This window comes from Eublepharis macularius, chromosome 4 (assembly GCF_028583425.1).
Source record: "Eublepharis macularius isolate TG4126 chromosome 4, MPM_Emac_v1.0, whole genome shotgun sequence".
Taxonomy (NCBI): domain Eukaryota; kingdom Metazoa; phylum Chordata; class Lepidosauria; order Squamata; family Eublepharidae; genus Eublepharis; species Eublepharis macularius.
In genome coordinates, this window is record NC_072793.1 from 10,673,976 (window position 1) to 10,693,775 (window position 19,800).

The window sequence follows — 19,800 nt, forward strand, 5'->3', positions numbered from 1 at the left end:
TCCCATTTCCCCCTCATGACAACTCTATGAGGTAGGTTTAACAAACGAATAACAATTGGCCCAAAGAGATAAAACTGCATGAGCTTCATTACTGAGCAGGATCCCCAGGTCTTCAGATGCCTGCAGTCTGCTAGACTAAAATGCCTCTCGCTGGATGAGTGGAATGATGTGTGAATTGGCACTCTTTCATGCACAGTCACACACACACACATCTTGTTATTTGTGAATTGTGTGAGTAATGAGATGTTCTACTGTTGCAAGTTTGATAATTGAGGAATGGAAGAAAATGATTAATGCTGCCGTATTTTGGGATCTAGTTGCTTCTAATAATGCAAGTCAGTATTTCTGTCAGAAGTGGGCAAGGTCCACACGATCACTTTATGTAAGTTCTCGGTCACCCTAACATTTCTGTTCTGCTCGGTATTGGACTGGTGAGGGGTGGGGGTTTTCCCCTTCAGTCTGTGGTCATGCTTAAAGTGGGGCCTGTAGCCCACATTAGAGATTTGTGTGTATGGACAGGAAGGTGAGAACGATGCAGGATTGATTAATAAGGTGTACAGCAGGCCTGCATAACACAAAGAGTTGTGGACTGTTGGCTGTGTATGGGCCTTTTGGCCTTTGCAGCCATTTCGGAAATACCAAATATCCACCGCTTACATCCGCTTCCCACCCATTTGCAGAAACATCTGATGCCCATATAGACCTGTAAACAGCAGGGGTGAGGGACTTGGAGGCTATTTGAATCTATGTTTTGTGCTGTTTTTCCATTCTGTGGGTTTATGGGTGTAGGATGGAATTGATGCATGTTTTTTTTCAGCCTTGGGCAGCCAGCCAGCACTGGCAGAGCAAAAACCGTGTACACTGCTGCTAACCAACGCAGAATGGGGAGGAGTAAAGAGAAACTGACCCTGAATCGGATAGCCCAGGCTAGCCTGATCATATCAGATTTTGAAAGCTAAACAGGGGTCAGCTTGATTAGTAATTGGATGGGAAACCTCCAAAGAAGACCAGGGTTGCTACGCAGGGGCAGACAATGGCAAAACCACGTCTTGCCTGAAAACGCCAGCAGAGGTCCCCATAAGTCAGCTATGAGTTGACAACATTTTCCACCACTGCCAAAGAGACTCTGATGGGGGGGGGGGAGCAGAAAAACTGTGAGGTGGGGTACAGAGAAGGAGTGTCACAAAGCAAAGGGAGATAGCGGAGGATTAACAGAGGTTCGGAGAGGAAGGAAGGAGTGCACACTCTGGGGAAAAGGGGTTAACAGAATTTGGTAAAAAGACTTTCTGGGGCAAGGATATAAATGATAATATCCAGACTCATGCTACGTGTGCCCTGCCGTTTTGCTTTTCTTTTCAAAATGCCGACACAGAGGATGCAAAGTAGAGTGGAAACTGGAACTTGGTGTAATGTTTTCTAATCATAGAAGCACAGAGTTGGAAGGGGCCATAGAGACCGTCTAGTCCAGCCCCCTGCCCAGTGCAGGATCAGCCTGAAGCATCCCTGACAAATATTCATCCAGCCTCTGGATCCTTTTTTAATCCTTTCCTCTTGGGCTATTTGTTCCCGGTTAAAATCCCCAATGCACTTTTTTGCCCTAAAAAGGTAAAGCTGAGTGACTATATAATTTCCCCCAATAACATTTATATATTTGTTTTATTTCATGTATATCCCATTTTTATCCCCAGAGGGGACCCAGAGCAGCTTACATTTATCTCATCTCCTTAATTTTATCCTTATAAGAACCATGTGAGATAGGTTACTATCTTGGAGGGTGATAGATCCAGAGAAGTTAGCCATGTTAGTCTGTAGTTACAAAATAGTAAAGAGTCCAGTAGCACCTTTAAGACTAACCAACTTAATTGTAGTATAAGCTTTCGAGAACCTCGTTGTCAGATGCGTGATGAAGAGAACTGTGATTCTCGAAAGCTTAGGCTACAATTAAGTTGGTTAGTCTTAAAGGTGCTACTGGACTCTTTACTATCTTGGAGGGTGACATTTATTTATGATGGGGAAAGGGTTCAAAGGCATATTGCCTTTCAGCTCTAAAAGGTGTGATTTGTAAAACAAAAAAGTAAGGGACAAATTATATATAACAGCATCTTCTGCTATTTGGCCTGTTGCATACGTTCTTTTTTAAATATCAGGTTAACGTAATGATGGAGCCCTCTTGGGCTAGTACAAGTGGCCTTTGGCCTTATTTGTGTTGTGTGATTCTCATGTAATAGGTATAGTTGTGTGTAGATGGTGGTGGTGGTGGTGAAGCAGTGCACCGCTTTAGTCAGAAAACACTCGTAACACAATGGCCCAAAGAATGGGCAGGGCCTGTTCTATAACTGTTAAGTCATTCCCACATTTAGGCAGTTTCCATGAGGAAAATGCTGGTGAGCAATTGTTGAGGCATTTATAAAATTGCATCAAATGTGGGCAGGGGGATCGTTCCCAAATTAGCAGAGGCAGAAGCAGGAGCAGAACAGTATTTCAGATTCCTAGGCCAGCTGTAGTTCTGAGAAGCCAGCGTCAGACTATGAAACACCAGCCACATACACATCTGTGTAATACGTTTAAGTTCCTGGGTTATTAGCATAAAATGTGCTAGTACATATTTTGCAGGCCTGAACACATGATTTTTTGTTTCGCAATTTGATCCCTCATTTTATGAAGGAAAAAAACCCCCAGCCGGTATACTTTATATGGTTTGCCTCTGCTTCTGTTTCCCACAGGCTTCCCTCTTTTGTCTAGACTGAGATTTATGGACTTGTACATGATGAATTGTGAACTTTTGGCCACATGTAGCGCTCTTGGATTCTTGGAGGGGAACACATACCACAAAGAGCCGGATTGCTTAGGTGAGAGACCCCGGGTGCGGGAGGCCTGGCTGGAGGTTGCAATGAGGGTTGCATGAGTCACAAGCTGTAGTAGGGCCAGCTAATTAGTAAAATGACGGTGTTATGAGAATGCAGCTTAAGGAAATTATTGACAACAGGAACTTTCTACTAGCTGTTCTCCTTTGCATGGCAGATGTGTAACAATTCACAGTTTTTATTTTTATGTAAAAACCAGTTACTGCCATATTGTTTCTCTTGTGTGACTAAGAAACAGAACTGAGGTGGGGTCAGGGCTCATTTTGAGGGGGAACGCACCGGAACGGCGTTCCGGCAGTTCCCCAAAGTCAGGTGGCCCTGCCCACCTGACTTTAGGGCTGTTTGGGTCTTGATTAGGACCAAAATGGCCCAAATCTGGGCCAAAACAGCTCGGACCAACCTGATCCTGGGTGTTTCGTCCCCGATCCGGGCCGAAACAGGCCCAAAATGACCATTTTGGGCCCGTTTCAGCCTGGATAAGGGCAGAAACAGCTCGGTTTGGGGCAGAAAAGGCCCGGATTGGGTTGATGCTGGGCGGGGGAAACCTCCCCCGCCCAGCACCAACCTCGTCCCAGCCGTTTCGGCCCCAATCCAGGCCAAAAATAGCTATTTTGGGCCCGTTTCGGCCTGGATTGGGGCTGAAACGGCACGGATCGGGTTGGTGCCGGGCAGGGGAAGCCTCCCCACTGGGCACCAACCTGCTCCTGGCCTTTTCGGCCCCAATCCCGGCTGAAATGGGCCCCAAACTGCCATTTTCTACCGGCCTGGATCAGGGCCGAAAAGGCCCACATTGACCTGGATCGGGGCCGAAAAGGCCCACGTTGGGGCCAAAATAGGCCCCAAACTGACATTTTCTGCCATTTTGGTCCTGTTTGGGGGCCAAAACTGCCCAGATCGGGGCCGGAACAGCCCGGATCGGGTCAGTGCTGAATGGGGCAAGCCTCCCCCGCCCAGCAACAACCCGGTCCCAGCTGTTTTGGCCCCAATCCGGATCTGGGCCAAAATGGCCTGGATCAGGTCGGTGCCGTTTGGGGAACCTTCTCCCACCTGGCACCAAATGGCCATTTTGGGCCCGTTTCGGCCTGGATAAGGGCCAGCATGGCCCGGATCCGGGCCGTAAAGGCCCGGATTGGGTTGGTGCGGGGCAGGGGAAGCCTCCCCTGGTGGGCACCAACTTGGTTGTGGCTATTTCGGCTCTGATCCGGGCCGAAACGGGCCCCAAATGGCCATTTTCTGCTATTTTGGACCCATTTTGGGGCTGAAGAGGCCTGGATCTGGGCCAAAACGGCCTGGATCGGGTCAGTGCCATTTGGGGGCTCCCTCCCCCACTTGGCACCAACCCGGCCTTGGCCATTTCGGTCCTAATCCGGGCCGAAACCGGCCCAAAATGGACATTTTGGGCCCAGATCGAGTCGTGTTGGGTGGGGGAAGTCTCCCCTGCCTGGAAGTGACCCAGCCCTGGTCGTTTTGGCCCCAGTCCAGGCCCAAAAGGGCCATTTTGGGCCCTTTTAGGCCTGGGTCAGGGCCAAAACTGCCTGGACCAGGTCAGTGCCAGGCAGGGGAGGGTTCCCCCTCCCGACTCTAACCCGATCTGGGCCGTTTCAGAGATCTTTGCTCCTATCCCACTAGCAACTACCATCACTTCTTTAGGAAAGCATACTCGTAAAATACGTTCACAGCTGCCTTCCTCCATACCTGTCTTCTACGGCATGGTAAAACACATGCTTTGTATATATCTAAGTAGAAATTTTTTTAGTTATCGAGGTGGGACAGATTGAGTTCCTAGGGAGCTGCTGCCAGTTAAGGTAGATAATATAGTGGGTTAGATAAACAGTCTTACTCCAGTATTGGGGACGTGGTTTGGTGAGGCTTTTCATGGAGAGGTTCTACAGTGAGCTTTAGGACAGCTTTTTAAATATATTTAATCTGTGTTTTTAACTATCAGTTTTTGATATAGTTTATGTTGTTTGTATTTTCCATTGTAAGCTGCCTTGAGCTTTTTTGGTGGAAAGAGGGCTAAGAAATGTTTTAAATAAATAATAAGTACTTTCCGGTCTTTGGCATCTCCATTTAAAGGATCTCAGGTTTTGGAAAACCTCTTTCTCTTCCTGCACCTCTGGAGAGCCGTTTCCCATCTGAACATTACTGAGGTGAATGAACCAGTTGATCAACTTGGTATAAGACACCTTCACACCTGTTAACCTTTTTCTGTTGAACATTACAGGATGAGAATTCTGTCTCTCTATCCCACCCACCCAACAAATTAAAACATACATAATAAAATCACATTTTAAAAACCATTGAAACAACAATAGCAGCAGCAACAACACAATTAAAAGTAGAGCTAAAAACATACAGAGGCATAAAAACAAAAATTAAAACGATTGGGCTTGAAGGAGGGATTACTGATTGAATGCCGAACAAAACAAAACAATCTTCACCCGCTGGCAGAAGGGAACAGACGAGACTCCCTAGGGAGAGAATTCCAGATTTTTGATGTCACAGCTGAGAAGGCCATCTTCCACCAACCTTACCTTAGAACACAGGGTCATCCCAAGTTGGGCCTCCAAAAACGATTGCAGTGGTCAGGTAAGGGAGTCGGTGGTCCTTTGCTTCCAGTTCACTTTCTTTTTCCTTCTCACATGTCTTGTGCCCCTACAGAGAGTGTGAAAGACTTGATCCGCTACCTGCGACATGAAGATGAGACTCGGGATATCCGGCAGCAGCTGGGGGCAGCTCAGATTCTACAAAATGACCTGGTGCCAATCATTGTCCAATATCCTGAAGATAAACAACTCTTTGATGCTGTTATCAGGTAACTGTGATGGCGAGAGAAGTAGTATGTTCATCTTCGTTCTTCTGTGCCTCCACACATGGGGACTGCGCAGGCGCAGGCCAGCCGCCGGAGAATTTTCTAGAGCTTCCATGGCTCCGAAGGGGCCATTTGTCGCGCGCCTCAGCGACCGTTTCCCGCCCAAACGGTCACGTGATCCTCCAGCGACCAACGGCCCCTTCCCTCAGTTCTCTTCTTGCCGCCGCTTGGAGAGAACGTGAGCTTCGTTGCTCTGTGCTTTGTGCTTTTTCTGACTTCTGATTGATCTTTGGCTTTTGACTTTGGACTTCGGACCTCGACTAATCTTCGGCTTACTGATTTGGACTTTGACTGGACTCGGTAAATACGACCCGGATTGTTTGACCTCTCTCTAGCGTGCCCCTGAAGATGGCCTCAAAGGCTCTCTTTAAGCATTGCTTACAATGCCACACGAAAATGGCCAAGACCGATGGCCATGAACTGTGCCTTTTTTGTTTGGGGGAGACCCACAATGTGTCGGCCTGTAGGATTTGCCAGGGCTTCACCAGCAAGGCCCGGCAGGAGCGCAAGGCCCGACTGAACTCCTCCCTGTGGCAGAAGGTCATGTCCGGAGGCGCCCCGTTACCTTCCCCCAAGGCCGGCCCTAGCCCCTCTGCCGAACGGCAATCAAGAGCTGGCTCAGTGGCCTCCGCGAGGTCGGGGTCGAAACCGCGTCCCCCGAGTGCCTCGGCGTCGAGAGCGGCCTCTCCAGCGCAGGGACCGGTGCGGCCGCCCCGTAGCGCATCTTCCACCAGGTCGGATCCGAGACCGACATCGGAACCGAGGATCCGGGTACCGAGTCCCCGATCGGAACCGACGACCGGATCGATTCCGATGAAGTCTAAGAGGTCGAAGCCGAGGTCCCCTTCGAAGGCGAGGAGCGCGTCGGTTCCGAGGTCTTCTTCGGAACCGGCAAAGAAGAAGAAGAAGACCAAACATCATCGGTCGCCGCATCCCGCTCCCCAGGAGGAGGTCATCGTGCTTCCTCACACGCCTTCCCCTCATCTGGGTTCCCCCGAACCAGAGGAACTCTCCGTGCCGGTGCCGGATCCGATGGCCTTCGAGACGGTGCCCGCAGAGTTCTCGTCGGGGCCGGAGCCGAGCCCGCGCTGTCGGAGCCGACCATCGCCTGCTCTTCGGTCGCCGAGGCTGGAACCGAGCCCGTCTCCTCGTCGGAGCCGTCCTTCCCCTGCCCGTCCATCTCCACCTGCTGCCGGTCGTGAGCGACGTCGGTCTGGGGACAGTGTCCGATCGGCCCGGTCCACTGCGTCCCAACATCGACAGGCCTCCTACCTCCCCTCGCCATACCGTTGCCAGTGGGAAGGGGCACCTGCCGGCTTCTCCATGTCGGAACCGGGGCCATCGACGTCGAGGCCGGCGTGGGCTCCCCCTCCACTCCAGGTTCCGGAATCCCAGCTCGGTTCCGATGAGGAGGATGTGGAGAGCTTTGGCGGCTACCAGTCGGAGTCCTGGTCCGAACCGTCGCCGGCTGAGGAGCTAGTGCCATCTGCGGACTCGCCATTCGAGGACCTCCGCATCTACGCCGACCAGATGGCAAGGATGGCCAAGGCTCTCGAGATGGATATCTCTTCAGCAGTCCCCCAGACCAAGGACAAGCTCCTCAAGCGTATCTATGGGGATAATCCGGCGTCCGTTGGCTTCCCCATGCTCGAGGGTATTGAGGAGATTGTGGAGAAGGTGTGGCAGGTGCCCTGTGATCAGCCTCCAACATCCAAGCGCATCGAGCAGCTTTACAAGATCAAGCAGGGCACCTGGCCGGCGTTGGTGAAGCACCCTCCACCTTCCTCCTTGGTCACAGAGGAGTTCAACCCCCGACGGTCGGGTCACTCCTCGGTGCCTGCGGATAAAGAGGGCAAGAAGCTTGATGCCATGGGCAGGCGCCAGTACATTGTAGCTTCGCTGGGTCTGAGGATTGCCAACTACCAGACCATCATGGCAGGGTACCAACTGTACCTCTGGGAGAAGTTGGCGTCCTATACCCGAGACCTCCCACCTGAGCAGAAGGCTGTGGTGTCCCTGCTGCAAACAGAGGCTGTCCGGCTGTCTAAACAGCAAATGAATGCTGGGAGCCACGCTGCTGACACTGCTGCTAGAGGGATGGCTTCGGCGGTGGTCCTCAGGCGCCACTCTTGGTTACGGTCGACGGCCCTGTCCCAAGAGGTGCGTTCCAGGGTGGAGAGCATGCCCTTTGAAGGGGACTCGCTGTTCTCCAAGTCCACCGACGAGACCCTGAAGAAGAAAAAGGAGGACAGGCAGACGGCGCGGTCCTTGGGTCTGGCTCCAGCGGACAAGCCCTCCTCCAGGTCACGGTACGCCCCCCGGTCCGGCCCTTACCATTACCAGGGCAGATACCAACAACAGCGGCCGGGCTACCACCAGTATCCTGCCTACCAACAGCGGCCTTACCCTCCCGCACAACAGCAGAGGAGGCGTCGGCCCTTCAAGCCTCGTCCGGCACAACAACCGGCCCAGCAGAAAGATCAGCAGGGCGCCGGGAGGCAGTACTGACGGGTCACGCCAGCCGTATCCCCGAACTTTTCGGACAGACTGAGTCCACTCCTCTCTGAGTGGGAGTCAATAACATCTGACTCATGGGTCTTAACTATTGTTGAACTGGGATACGGGCTGGAGTTTGTTGAGCTGCCTAGATGCAGTTCACCCCTGACAGCTGTCAATAACACTATGGCCGAGCTGGATGCGGAGATCGTGTCGCTCTTGGCCAAGGGTGCTGTGGAAGAATTGCCCTATGAGGACTCTGTAAAGGGATTCTTCTCTAGGTTCTTCTTGGTCCCCAAGAAGGATGGGGGCTTACGTCCCATTTTAGATCTGAGGGGCCTTAATGCCTTCCTCAAGGTGACCAAATTCAAAATGGTTACGTTGGCGGCTGTGATCGCCTTGCTGAAACAGGGAGATTGGTTTGCGGTTCTTGACTTAAAAGACGCATACTTTCACGTGGGCATACGGAAGGAGCACAGGAAATACCTGAGCTTTGTTTACCGGCAAAGGGTTTTCCGGTATAAGGTGCTCCCCTTTGGCCTGTCCACTGCCCCACGAGTGTTCACTAAATGTGTGGCCCCTGTGGTTTCCTTCCTACGGGAAGAAGGCTGTACCATCTTTCCGTACCTCGATGACTGGCTCATCGTGGCTGAATCGGAGTCTAGGCTGGTGCAGGACATTGGCTTGGTACTTAGCACCTGCCAACGCCTGGGGCTCCTGGTGAACTTGGAGAAATCCAAGCTGGTGCTCAACTGCAAAGTGTCCTACATTGGTGCACTGTTAGACTCTGAGGAGGGTAAGGCTCTGCTTCCCTTGGAGAGGGCTCGGTCCCTAAAGGGTCTAGTGTCCGTGTTTAAAAGGAACCGATTCCAGTCTGTGCGCACTATCCAGTGCTTACTAGGGCATATGGCAGCGGCCACCTCTGTGGTGCCTTTCGCTAGGCTGCGTATGCGCCCGCTCCAGAATTGGTTTCTGCGGAGGTACGATGCTCTGCTGCACCCTCCGTCCCTCAAATTCTCTATCCCGAGGGTCATCCTCTCCTCCTTGGACTGGTGGCTGTCTGATGACAACTTGTTTAGAGGGACCCCCTTTGGGTATCAGCACCATGACGTCACGGTTACCACTGATGCCTCTCTGCTGGGATGGGGGGCTTACTGTGGTGATGTATCTGTGCAGGATGTCTGGTCTGAGAGGGAAAAGACCCTCCATATCAATGTGCTTGAACTAAGGGCCATTCGTTTCGCACTTGTGTCTCTTACAGCAGTGCTGAGAAATCGTCAGGTCTTGGTGCAGACGGACAACACGACTGCCATGTACTACGTGAATCAGCAGGGGGGCACAGTGTCTATGGCCCTGTGCCGGGAAGCCACGCTCACTTGGCAGTGGGCTATCAGGAACGGCGTGTCGCTCCGTGCTATACACGTGGCTGGGTCAGACAATGCCCGGGCAGATGCCCTCAGCAGGGTCCCTTTGCTGGACCACGAGTGGGAACTGAACGTAGAGTGCGTTGGGCCGATCTTCCAGATGTGGGGTCATCCAGTGATAGACGTGTTCGCCACTGCGGCGACCACCAAGGCCCACACGTTCTGTTCCAGGGCAGGGAGCGACCCCCTCTCTATTGGGGATGCCTTCCAGTTTACGTGGACGCAGGGCTTGCACTACATGTTTCCTCCGTTCCCCTTGATTCCCAGGGTCCTGTGCAAGATAGAGGAGGACGGTACGGACTGCATCCTGGTGGCCCCCTTCTGGCCACGGCAGGTTTGGTTCCCGAAGCTCCTGCGGATGTCCCAACGGACGTATGTGAGTCTGCCCCCTCGGCAAGACCTTCTCCTAAACGGGAGCCTAGTCCACCACGATCCCAGGAAGCTGCACCTAACGGCTTGGCGGATCGTTCCTCCCCGATAGGCTTTACTGACGAGGTACAGAGGGTCCTCCTGAATGCTCGTCGGCCATCCACTAGGCGCGCTTATGCGGCCAAGTGGCGCAGGTTTGAGCTCTGGGCGCTTGCCAGAGGAGTGGTGCCTGACAGCAGTCCCTTGGGGGTTGTGTTCGAGTATTTGTGCCACTTGCGTGGCCAGGGCTTGAAGGTGTCCTCCCTCAAGGTCCACCTGGCAGCGATATCAGCTGCTCACACCCGAGTTGAGGGTGCTACGGTGTTTTCTCACCCACAATCCCGCCAGTTTCTTAAGGGCATGTACAATCTTTACCCACCTGTGTCGGCGCCAGTGCCTCAGTGGTCACTGTCCTTAGTGCTCTCACGTCTCATGTTGCCTCCATTTGAACCAATGGCTTCCTGCCCCTTGGATATGCTGTCCTACAAGGTGGTGTTCTTGGTGGCCGTCACATCGGCCAGAAGGGTCAGTGAGCTGTCTGCACTGCGGTCTGACCCTCCCTTTCTTGTGTTTCATCCCAACAAGGTGGTCCTGCGTCCCTGCCTCGGGTTCCTGCCCAAGGTGGTGTCCGCCTTCCACCTCTCGCAGGATATCTCACTACCTGCGTTCTTTCCTCAACCCTCCTCTAAGGGGGAAAAGGCCCTTCATTCCCTAGACTTGAAAAGGGCCCTAGCCTATTACCTGGATAGGACAAAGGGATTCCGCACCAGTCCTCACCTGTTTGTGTGTTTTGGGGCCAAGGACAAGGGTAACAGGGCTTCCTCACAGACCCTGTCTAGGTGGATTGTGACGGCCATTGGCAAGGCCTATTCCCTGGCAGGGGTGGCTTGCCCGCTTCGTGTCAGGGTCCACTCCACGCGGTCCCAAGCGTCCTCTTCGGCGCTCCTCAGGGGGGTGCCCCTGGTTAACATTTGTAAAGCAGCCACATGGTCCTCTGCAGACACCTTTGTCAAGCATTACGCCATTGATGTCAATGCGGAGCAGGATGTATCTGTGGCTAGGGCTGTCCTACACTCCCTTTTTTCCTGAAGGAGTTTTGGGATGACTTTCTTGGCGTACCTGCTGGGTACCCTTGAGTGAAAGAGTATATATATGTACCTTGGGGTGTATATATGTAAATATTGAGTATTTATGTGTCCTTACACAGTTTTTTACATAGATGTATATATGCATATCTATTTGTTTATGCTTGTTTGTTCAATAAAATTGTGTTGGACTTCACCCCCGCCTTCCTTATTGTGTGAAGCTTGGTACACTCCCATGTGTGGAGGCACAGAAGAACGAAGATGAAAACAGGGTTAACATACCTGTAACTTATGTTCATCGAGTTCTTCTGTGCTGACACACAACCCTCCCTCCTACCCCGCTGTGAACTCCAATGCACGATAATGTAATGGCTGTAACGGAAATTGGTGTTTTTAAGGTGTTATGGCTGAAGTGTGTTGGTCAAGCGGCGGCAAGGGAGAACTGAGGGAAGGGGCCGTTGGTCGCTGGAGGATCACGTGACCGTTTGGGCGGGAAACGGTCGCTGAGGCGCGCGACAAACGGCCCTTTCGGAGCCATGGAAGCTCTAGAAAATTCTCCGGCGGCTGGCCTGCGCCTGCGCAGTCCCCATGTGTGTCAGCACAGAAGAACTCGATGAACATAAGTTACAGGTATGTTAACCCTGTTTTGTTTGTATTGTCAAAGGCTTTCACGGCCGGAGAACGATGGTTGTTGTGGGTTTTCCGGGCTGTATTGCCGTGGTCTTGGCATTGTAGTTCCTGACGTTTCGCCAGCAGCTGTGGCTGGCATCTTCAGAGGTGTAGCACTGAAAGACAGAGATCTCTCAGTGTCACTGTGACACTTCTGGTGCTACACCTCTGAAGATGCCAGCCACAGCTGCTGGCGAAACGTCAGGAACTACAATGCCAAGACCACGGCAATACAGCCCGGAAAACCCACAACAACCATAGTATGTTGTTTGCCTATTATAATAGCTTTAGCATAACCCAGATACTATGTTATCTAATTACGTGCAATATTTCCTTCTAGTTCCTTAGTTGGAGGCCAGTCATACAGCCTTTTTCAATACTTCAATATAAAGCCTTAATTATGAAGAACAAGTGGTGATATTGCTATATGAACATTCAATGAATGAATTAAATTTTGATATGAATATTGGGTCTGGCAAGTTTTTGTATCCTCATATAAGGGTACTCTGAAAATAATAATATGCAAATAGCCTCAAAAACAGTTGTGATACTATTCATAGCATGTTTTTTTTCATTGTATTCTGCAGGTTTTAAAAATTTGATTCCCTTAGCAACCATGGTTCTATGGTAAATTTCTACTCTTTACATCTAGAGCAGTAGAGAAAACAGCTACAAATTAATATATAAATGGCACTCATTAGATAAACCATAACAGTGCACATGAACCAAATGAGGTCTCTGTTGGAGTGGATGAGAAGGTCATTGTTACTATATCTGGTGGACTTGTCCAAAATTACAGAGGTATTGAGCTGGAAAATTTCTGGATACAGGATTTCATTAGAGTCACAAATGGTCCACCCTCCCTGATTTTGTTTCTACACTCTTAAACATGTAATTAATCTAATTTAAGCAAAAACCGTATAATTAAAAAAAATGGAGGTTTCTCTTTTTATTAAATATTGAAAACAATCCATATATTAAACCAGTGCTCTCAAGGTTTGCTTTTTGTCTCCTTTTATTAACCTTTTGTATACCTTTGATTCAAGAGAGTTATATCTTTAATTCTTGACATCTAGACAGGTTCTTTTTGTTTTCTTTAAATTATGATCAGTGTGCTGAAGTAATATTTCAGCTAGCATTTACTCATTTTTTGGTATCTGAAGAAGGGAGCTCTGACTCTCAGAAATGTCTGCCCTGAAAACTTTGTTGGTTTCTACGGTGCTACTGGACTCAAATCCTGCTGGTCATTTTTTCGTTCTTCTCCACAATCGTCATTCTTCAAGAGAACAAGCCATCCAGTAAAGTCTTCCCCCCTCCCAAATTCTGTTTATTGTTTTCAAAATCTCAACAATACAAATAACTTTTACAAGGATAGATCTCTATAAACAATTGTTACATTCATTATATGTTTTCTAAATTATTATACATTCAGACATTCATAAATCACATCAATAGAGTCTTCGGTGCCATTTCATTATGGAAAATAACTTCAGTCCTAACCAAGCGTTGTTTTTTTCCTAGGCTGATGGTGAATCTAACCCAGCCTGCTCTGCTTTGCTTTGGCAAACTGCCCCAGGATGCCAGCTTCCGCCATCACTTCCTGCAAATCGTCTCTTATCTGCAGGCCTACAAAGAAGTGAGTGGTTAGTGCTGCCCCTTCACTTGCTGCAGTCCATTCTGGGGCCAAAGACATACGGAAGTGCCTCCATGTCTGAGTGGTGGAAGTGCCCCAGGCACACTCAGCTTTCCTGAAGCCAGGCTTTTCTGCATGCAAACTGAAGAGTATCAAAAGGGCAGGGGGCCATCAGCAGGGCAAGGTCGAGGGTTGATCTGAGGATCATGGACAATTTGTAAGGGTGAGACCAAAGTAGGGCAGGCTACGATAGGAAGACGTGGGTTGTGATTTTTGCACTGACAACGTGTCCCACCTCTCTGTTGAGACGCTAATGCGCTTACTCCCTTCCTCGCAGGCATTTGCTAGTGAGAAGGTTTTCGGGGTGCTGAGTGAAAAGCTGTATGACCTGCTGCAGCTGGTGAGTGCTGTGCCAGACGGCTAGCAGAATCTACCTCCAAGGAGGGGATCAGAAAGAGCCGAAACGGAGGGCTCGGAGTGGGTGTGATGGAGTCATTGGGAAGAGCTGGGTTATGGCAGAGGCCGATGAGAAGCAAAAGCCTGCCTGGTTTTGCTCACCCAGTGGCATTTTATATGATGATCCTTCCCTTCTTCCCTTCCTTCTTACAACCCAGGACTGGGAACAGCGTCAAGAGGAGGACAACCTGTTAATTGAACGTATCTTGCTTTTGTTGCGCAATGTGTTGCATGTCCCTGCTGACCCTGATGAAGAGAAGGTATTTATGAGACGGCTGGTCATCTGGTAAGATTAGGCAGATACTGAGCTAGAGTTGCTCATGGCAGTGATACATCTTAAGCAGCCAGGTTATTCTTTTTATTCTTTCCACCATTGTTTTTGTTATGTCACAACTTCCACTATTTAAGTGAACACTTCCACTTCAACATCATCAAGGTCTCTCGTCCTGCTTCTTCAGTTTCCTCTGCCTCCTCAATTCCATTATTTCTTTTCAAGCTTTTTGTGACTTTCCTGAAGATTTTTGCCAAATAATATTACTTAGGATTTCTGTAGCATTCTTGCAGTGTTCAAACTGTATTGGGTTGCATCCAGTGATATGTCAGCAGAAGAAACTGAGTGTCATGGATCTTTTCCTGTGTTGTCTTACCTGCAGCAGTCCCATCTGGCTACAAGGAAGTTGATTTTCTGGATTGTGAATCCCATGTGGTCTAATCGCCACTTGGGTCAGGGGACTTCGGTGTAGAGAGGGAAGGGGACAGGGCGGGGGGGGGGGGCTGCAGTGATTTTGGGGGGCTCAATCTGGACTTTTGGTGGGATGAGGAAGAGAAGGCAGTGGTGCTCTTTGGAAAGGATGCTACAACGCCAGGAAGTGGCAGCAGTGAGAGGAAGAGAAGATGGTGGCAGGAAGAGGATGGCTCACAGGGAGGGAAGGTTTTTTTCCAATTCCTTTTTTGTACCCCACACCTCTTGTAAAATTTGTAATGCCATAGAAGCTGCTTTGCATTCCAAATCTTCTTATTAAGGGTGGGTAGCTTTTCTGCCATTACAGTCTTTCTCCATTATATTCCCAAGTAAATCTCTGACAAAACTCAAGGGTTTGTAGGAAGATAACTTGAAAATCAACAATAGGGAGTATCGCCTTTCCTTAACAGCTGCACCACCCTAGGAAACTAAATGGCGTATTATCCCCCCTTTGATATCAGTGCTTCAGAGAAACGTCTTTGGCGCGAGAGCCCTCGTGCTTAAGGCCCGTCTGCTTTCTCCTGCAGATCATTGATGATGATGCCGGCGTCCACGACCGTGTGCTGTGGGCCATGCACCTAAGTGGCATGGATGACCTGCTCAAATTCCTGGCCTGCTCCCAGAGCGAGCAGCAGTGGAGCCTGCATGTGCTGGAGATCATCTCCCTGATGTTCCGAGACCAGGTGAGCCTACTAAGGAGTTGAGGTTGAGAAACTGAGGCGGTCGGAGTGGCAGAATCTACTGCTGGAAGGGGGGGATGGGTTCAATCCCTGTGTGATAAATGGAAATAAATCCACAAAATCTGTGTTGCACTCAAACCTGTAATTGGCTCCAGTCACTTGCAACTGGATTTTCCTGTGCGGATAATCCAGTTGAAAACGAACTCTGTATCACCAGCTGTGTCTGGATGCAACCCGGGCTGTAGAATGGGGAGGATGGGCGTGGATGCAGAAGGGGTTTCATCTGCAAATGTATTAATGGTCTAGAGAGGGGAATAGGATGGGTATCTGTAGAGTAGAAAATGATGGTTCCTGACATCATTGTCTTAGAGGGAGAACAGGAACAAAGTTTAGATAAATTATTAAAGAATCAATCACTGGCCATATTGGCCATGATAATCAAGAATGCAATATTTGTATTCCGAAACATCAGGGAATGGATGTCTCTCGCATGCCTGGCCTTTGAGTCCGAGGCCTTTGACTGGCCACTGTTGACAAGGCTTTGAGTGAGTTGTTGTGTGGCTATTCTTATACCTAATACTTCTCAGTTAAGACAAGCTTTCTCAAAAGTATTAAGCCAGCACTCCATTTACAGTTCCCTTCCCCACGTGGGCCTGGGCTTTCAGGTGGGTCCAACCCTTCTTGTAGGGTTGAGAGCTTCCATAGAGCTGCCATTTTGGAGGGCCTTTTGAAAGGACCTGCTGCATAGAGAGTGCAGGTGCCAGGCCTTCCTGCCTCTCCGCAAGCACGCCGAACAGAGCAGCAGGACAGCGAGGCGGGGTCCCATGCTGGAGAAGAAGGCTCCATAGCTGTGGCCCTTGCCTTGTTCCTCAGTACTATACAGTCCTGGTTCCCAACGTCTTTGGTTTTGGCATTGGCTCCGGTGACTCCACCTCTTCCTAATGACTCTGTCATGTGACTTCCTCTCGTGTTTGCAGTACAGTTGGTCCCTGGCCTGGAACAGTTGAATACCCCTGATCTGCTGGGATGTGTGGTTCCTGGAGTTTGGATGAGCTGGTTTTAGATGATAAGGCACTGAAAACTCTTGTCTCCAACAGAACCCTGAGCAGCTGGCAGCTACAGGGCAGACCCGTTCAGCTAGGGAACGGGGGACAGACATGGCAGAGCTGGAGGTCCTGAGGCAGAAGGAGCTGGCCGAGAAGAAGAGCCGCATACTCCAACGGAGCAGCAGGTGACGCAAGAGAAGGGGGCTTGTATAGCTTGCTGCGGGGGCTCAATCTGGACTTTTCAGTTCAGACTGCTCATGCCAACATGGCCCATCGCTGGATTTACCAGTGCAGTTACTTAGTAAAGTGATGCTGACATCTAAAGACTTATTTTTTGTTGTGCTGTTGCTGTTGCTTAAAGCACCTTTTTAGATCTTGGGTTTTGCCAGAAGTATGTATGCGTTCATCTGGAGAAGGTTTGCCAAGAGGACTGAGTGAGAAGGTTGCAGAGAAAGGGATTTCATGGGCTTGGTATACTCCTTGCCCTTTCTCCATGTGCTCCCTGTCCCTCTCCCAAATTCCTGGCCATGGATGGCCAAGCAGACGAATGGAGTTTGATCCAGAGTATGGGGAACCCGTGTCTGAAACAGTTTTAACTAGAAAATTCCAACGTGTTCAGTAACCTTGGTAACCCAACCTCGTTCCAAGCCCCATCATTTCCGACTCCAGCCTGTGACTGAATCTGGATTGGCCTCCTGTGCCAAATCAATGCAGGTTTTGGTTAGACCTTATTGAGCTTTTGGTCCAGTGCGCCAAGGAGTAGTAGGGACTCCTATCACCTGTCCACTGTGTTCTGTATATGCCCTTGGTGGGTGAAAAGTGAGAGTTGGTTTTGGGGCCATCTGAACTCTCTGCAGTTGCCTCTAGCTGTGCACCACTTCCAGTACTGCTCAGTGCGCCCGGGCAACTGGATAGTGTGATCCAAAGTCCTCTGCTGCAGCGCAGAGAATTCTGGGATGCACTGGCTCATCTCCCCGCCCCGCCCAGGTGTCCGCCTTCTCTCTGTTGAGATGGGATGAGTGTTAATGGTTTGGCAAATTCTCATGCCAACAGATTTCAGAGACTTGGAGTGAGCAGAAGTGACCCTCTACCTACTACTATTCATATTGGTCTGTGGCCTGAATTGCCAGCCAAGGCACTATACCTGACCCTTTCACCATTGGGATCATGCCTTGCTTTCTGCGTTCCCCATTAACCAATTCTTTGAAACCCTGAAGCTTCTGCTGAAGTCAGTATGTGCAAAAGTACTTTGCATCATGTGTTTTTGAGTGTGGCGTAATAGATTTCCTTTGCATCAGTGAATAGCATATATTGAATACGTTCATATTCTTGGATTTAACACAAATATCTGGGACGGGAGTTTATTTTTATTTCCTTTTATGGAATTACAGTACTTTGGTTCTGAAAAAGTAATGGTGACACAGGTGATCTGTTCTTAGAAATCAATCCCCCGTACCCATGGGCCCCATTCAGATCAGGAGGGTGGGAGAAGGAGCTTAAGCCTTATTCCGCCATTCCATTTCCTGACCTGAAATGACCCTGTAGGGAAACCTTGTGTGTAGCCATCAGTACATGCAGGTTTCACCAGCAGATCACATAGCAGCTTTCTGGGGCCATTTCAGGATGGGGAAACAGTGCCTGGGACAGAGGGGAGGCTTCAGCCTCCTCTCTCCGTGTGCCGTGTTCCGATCTAAATTGGGTCTGCACGTGCCTTGGAATTAAGTTCCAAGTGAGGGCATATCTGATCCAAACGTGTGGTGACCTCGAGGGTAGTGTAGTACGGTCCCCAAGGATCTAAGAAAAAGCCAGGACTGTGCTCAGAAGGACTGTGGGGTTTCAACAAAAAAAAATCTGATTTTAAGGGGCGAGGGCTTCCAAGCCTCCTTTCCATATGTTACCTCTCTTTTTTAAAGCTGTCATTCCAAATACGTTGTTCTCCTCATGGGTATTCCCATCCTGATCCCTGTTTATTTCCCTCTCTCTCTCTCTCTGATTCTCTAGGCACTCCCGCTTTGGTGGCTGCTACATCATCCAGGGCTTGAAGTCTATTGGAGACAGAGATGTTGTCTTGCACAAGGGACTACACAACGTAAGTCGCTTAAAGCCCACTGTATTCAGGGCTTGAGGTGCCCAGGATTTTGTCGCTCTCTGAAGTGGGGGCCCAAAGGGTAAGATCCCTTTTGGTGTCGCCGCTTCAGGGAGGACCCCGAAGCCACTTTTGTTAGCCACCTTTGGAAATACCTCCTGCTCATTAGGGACGGCTGTTTTCATTCTCCCAGAACTGGGCTTCCTATGATGAGAGTGATATTGCTCTGCCAACCACTGGACTCTCAGTGACAGCTAGAGAGACGAGGAGGGTGAGGCTTTGGCTGGATAAGGCCTTAACTCAGCAACCATCAGCTTGACTTCCCAGGTTGCAGCCCAGAGAACTGTCTTGTGCCTCTCTTTTAAAAGTCTTGTATTTTCTTTTGCACTCCTCCCTGGATTCCTTCACTCCTTCTGTCCAGAGCTGTTGCAACAAAGAAGATTAAGTTAGGCAAGCAAGGACAGTAGGGGATGGGGCAAAAAGAGGACCGAGGCAGGAAAAGCAATACCAGTGTTATTTCTCATATTTTTCCTCTTCTGTCTTTCATTCCTGGCCAGGTGAAGAACTATACCCATGATCTGGGGAAGGAGGTGCGGCGAGTGCCAAAGAGACAGCAGCGGGCCCATGATACTGAGGGCGCCCCTCGTCGCTCTGCCCTCAATGTGCGCGTCTTCCTCAAGGAGTTCTGCATTGACTTCTTGGAGAATTGCTACAACCGCCTCATGTATCTGGTCAAGGTGAGGGCGAGGTCTAAATCCAATGTTGTGCTTAGGGTTTATTAAAAGTGGAGTGTCCTGAAAACGAATGGTCTTGAGGAAGGGAAGAGCACTGGGTGATACCCAAAGGTTCTGGGATGCCTCTGGATATTTGTTCCTGAACACAGATGTGCTTTTGGCTGCAGCTGGGCCTAGCAAGGCTTTAACTTTTGTGTTAGTTCTGTTGGCTGTCTCAGGCATTGTGGAGGGGCAATGCCTTACAGTTTCTCACTCTCCTCTCCTCTCCCCTCCTCAGTGTTCAGGTTCTCTGTTTGTCAGACCTAGGGTGGCAGTCCCTGGCAGTTAGATCCCCAAGCCCCTCACAGCAAACACACAGGTGCCTTGGTTGAAGAAACTTTATTTAGAGATCTATTTAGTTCAGGTGTGCACTCGTAGGTAGAAATTGGCAGAAGTGATTATTCAAATAATAGAACTACTGATTACAGGGGACATTCTCCCGCCCTCTGACTCGTTTGCATTCAGGCACAAAAACCCAAAAAGTTACATGGGAACAGAGTAGTTTAGTCTAGACAAAGCACAGAGTGGAATCATTCCCTCCTATGAAAAAGATACATTTCAGTACA

At 49.8% G+C, this 19,800-nt stretch overlaps 1 protein-coding gene across 2 annotated transcripts in view; it reads left to right on the plus strand.

Moving 5' to 3' along the window:
* TIMELESS (timeless circadian regulator) overlaps positions 1–19,800 on the plus strand; it is a 71,108-nt gene that overhangs the window by 14,773 nt on the left and 36,535 nt on the right. Inside the window, exons 2-10 of one of the 2 annotated variants that reach the window (XM_054977046.1) lie at positions 2,724–2,849; positions 5,526–5,679; positions 13,340–13,454; positions 13,789–13,851; positions 14,066–14,167; positions 15,177–15,332; positions 16,427–16,560; positions 18,377–18,464; positions 19,019–19,198. In XM_054977046.1, the coding sequence (XP_054833021.1) occupies positions 2,753–2,849; positions 5,526–5,679; positions 13,340–13,454; positions 13,789–13,851; positions 14,066–14,167; positions 15,177–15,332; positions 16,427–16,560; positions 18,377–18,464; positions 19,019–19,198 (1,089 nt within the window). In that variant the 5' untranslated portion in view covers positions 2,724–2,752. The remainder of the gene's footprint in view (positions 1–2,723; positions 2,850–5,525; positions 5,680–13,339; positions 13,455–13,788; positions 13,852–14,065; positions 14,168–15,176; positions 15,333–16,426; positions 16,561–18,376; positions 18,465–19,018; positions 19,199–19,800) is intronic. The other variant, XM_054977047.1, reaches the window with a different exon arrangement.